Consider the following 780-nt stretch of genomic DNA (forward strand, 5'->3'; position numbering starts at 1 on the left):
CTGGTGGCTATCGATTATTTCACAAAATGGGTCGAAGCTTCGACATACAAGGCAGTGACTAAGAAGGTAGTGGCAGACTTTGTTCTCAACAACATAGTTTGTCGATTTGGAATTCTAGAATCAATCATAACAGATAGTGCAGCCAACCTTAACAACGATCTTATGAAGGAAACTTGTGAAAGGTTCAAGATTGCTCATCGAAATTCCACGGTTTATCGGCCACAGATGAATGGAGCAGTTGAGGCTGCAAATAAGAATATCAAGAAGATTTTAAGGAAAATAGTGGACAGTGGCAATGGCATGAAAAGCTAATATATTCTTTACTCGGTTATCGCACCACAATTAGAACATTAACTGGGGCAACTCCTTATTTGTTGGTTTATGGTTCGGAGGCAGTAATACCTGCCGAGGTGGAAATACCATTTTTAAGGATTATCCAAGAGGTTGGTCTGGACGATGCAGAATGTATACGTAGCAGACATGAACAATTGATGCTCATCAATGAAAAGAGGATGGACGCAATTTGTCATGGTCAACTCTATCACAACATAATGACCAAAGCATTTAAAAAGAAAGTTAAACCTCAACAGTTCACACTGGGGCAGTTAGTATTGAAGAGGATCTCTCCTCACCACGGAGAAGCCAAAAGGAAATTTGCACCAAATTGGCAAGGACCCTACATGGTTCATATAGTACTCTGTGGAGAAGCGGTAATCTTAGCAGAAATGGATGGCAGAGTGAGAACAAAGCCAATCAATTCAGACGCCATCAAGAAATACT

General features: G+C 40.5%; 1 protein-coding gene across 1 annotated transcript in view; it reads left to right on the forward strand.

Moving 5' to 3' along the window:
- Positions 1–780, forward strand: part of LOC107059634 (uncharacterized) — a 1,742-nt gene that overhangs the window by 409 nt on the left and 553 nt on the right. Inside the window, exons 2-3 of the mRNA XM_015306353.1 lie at positions 119–298; positions 397–737. Of these exons, the coding sequence (XP_015161839.1) occupies positions 119–298; positions 397–737 (521 nt within the window). The remainder of the gene's footprint in view (positions 1–118; positions 299–396; positions 738–780) is intronic.

Source organism: Solanum tuberosum, unplaced genomic scaffold (genome assembly GCF_000226075.1).
Source record: "Solanum tuberosum cultivar DM 1-3 516 R44 unplaced genomic scaffold, SolTub_3.0 scf00029, whole genome shotgun sequence".
NCBI classification, from domain to species: Eukaryota; Viridiplantae; Streptophyta; class Magnoliopsida; order Solanales; family Solanaceae; genus Solanum; species Solanum tuberosum.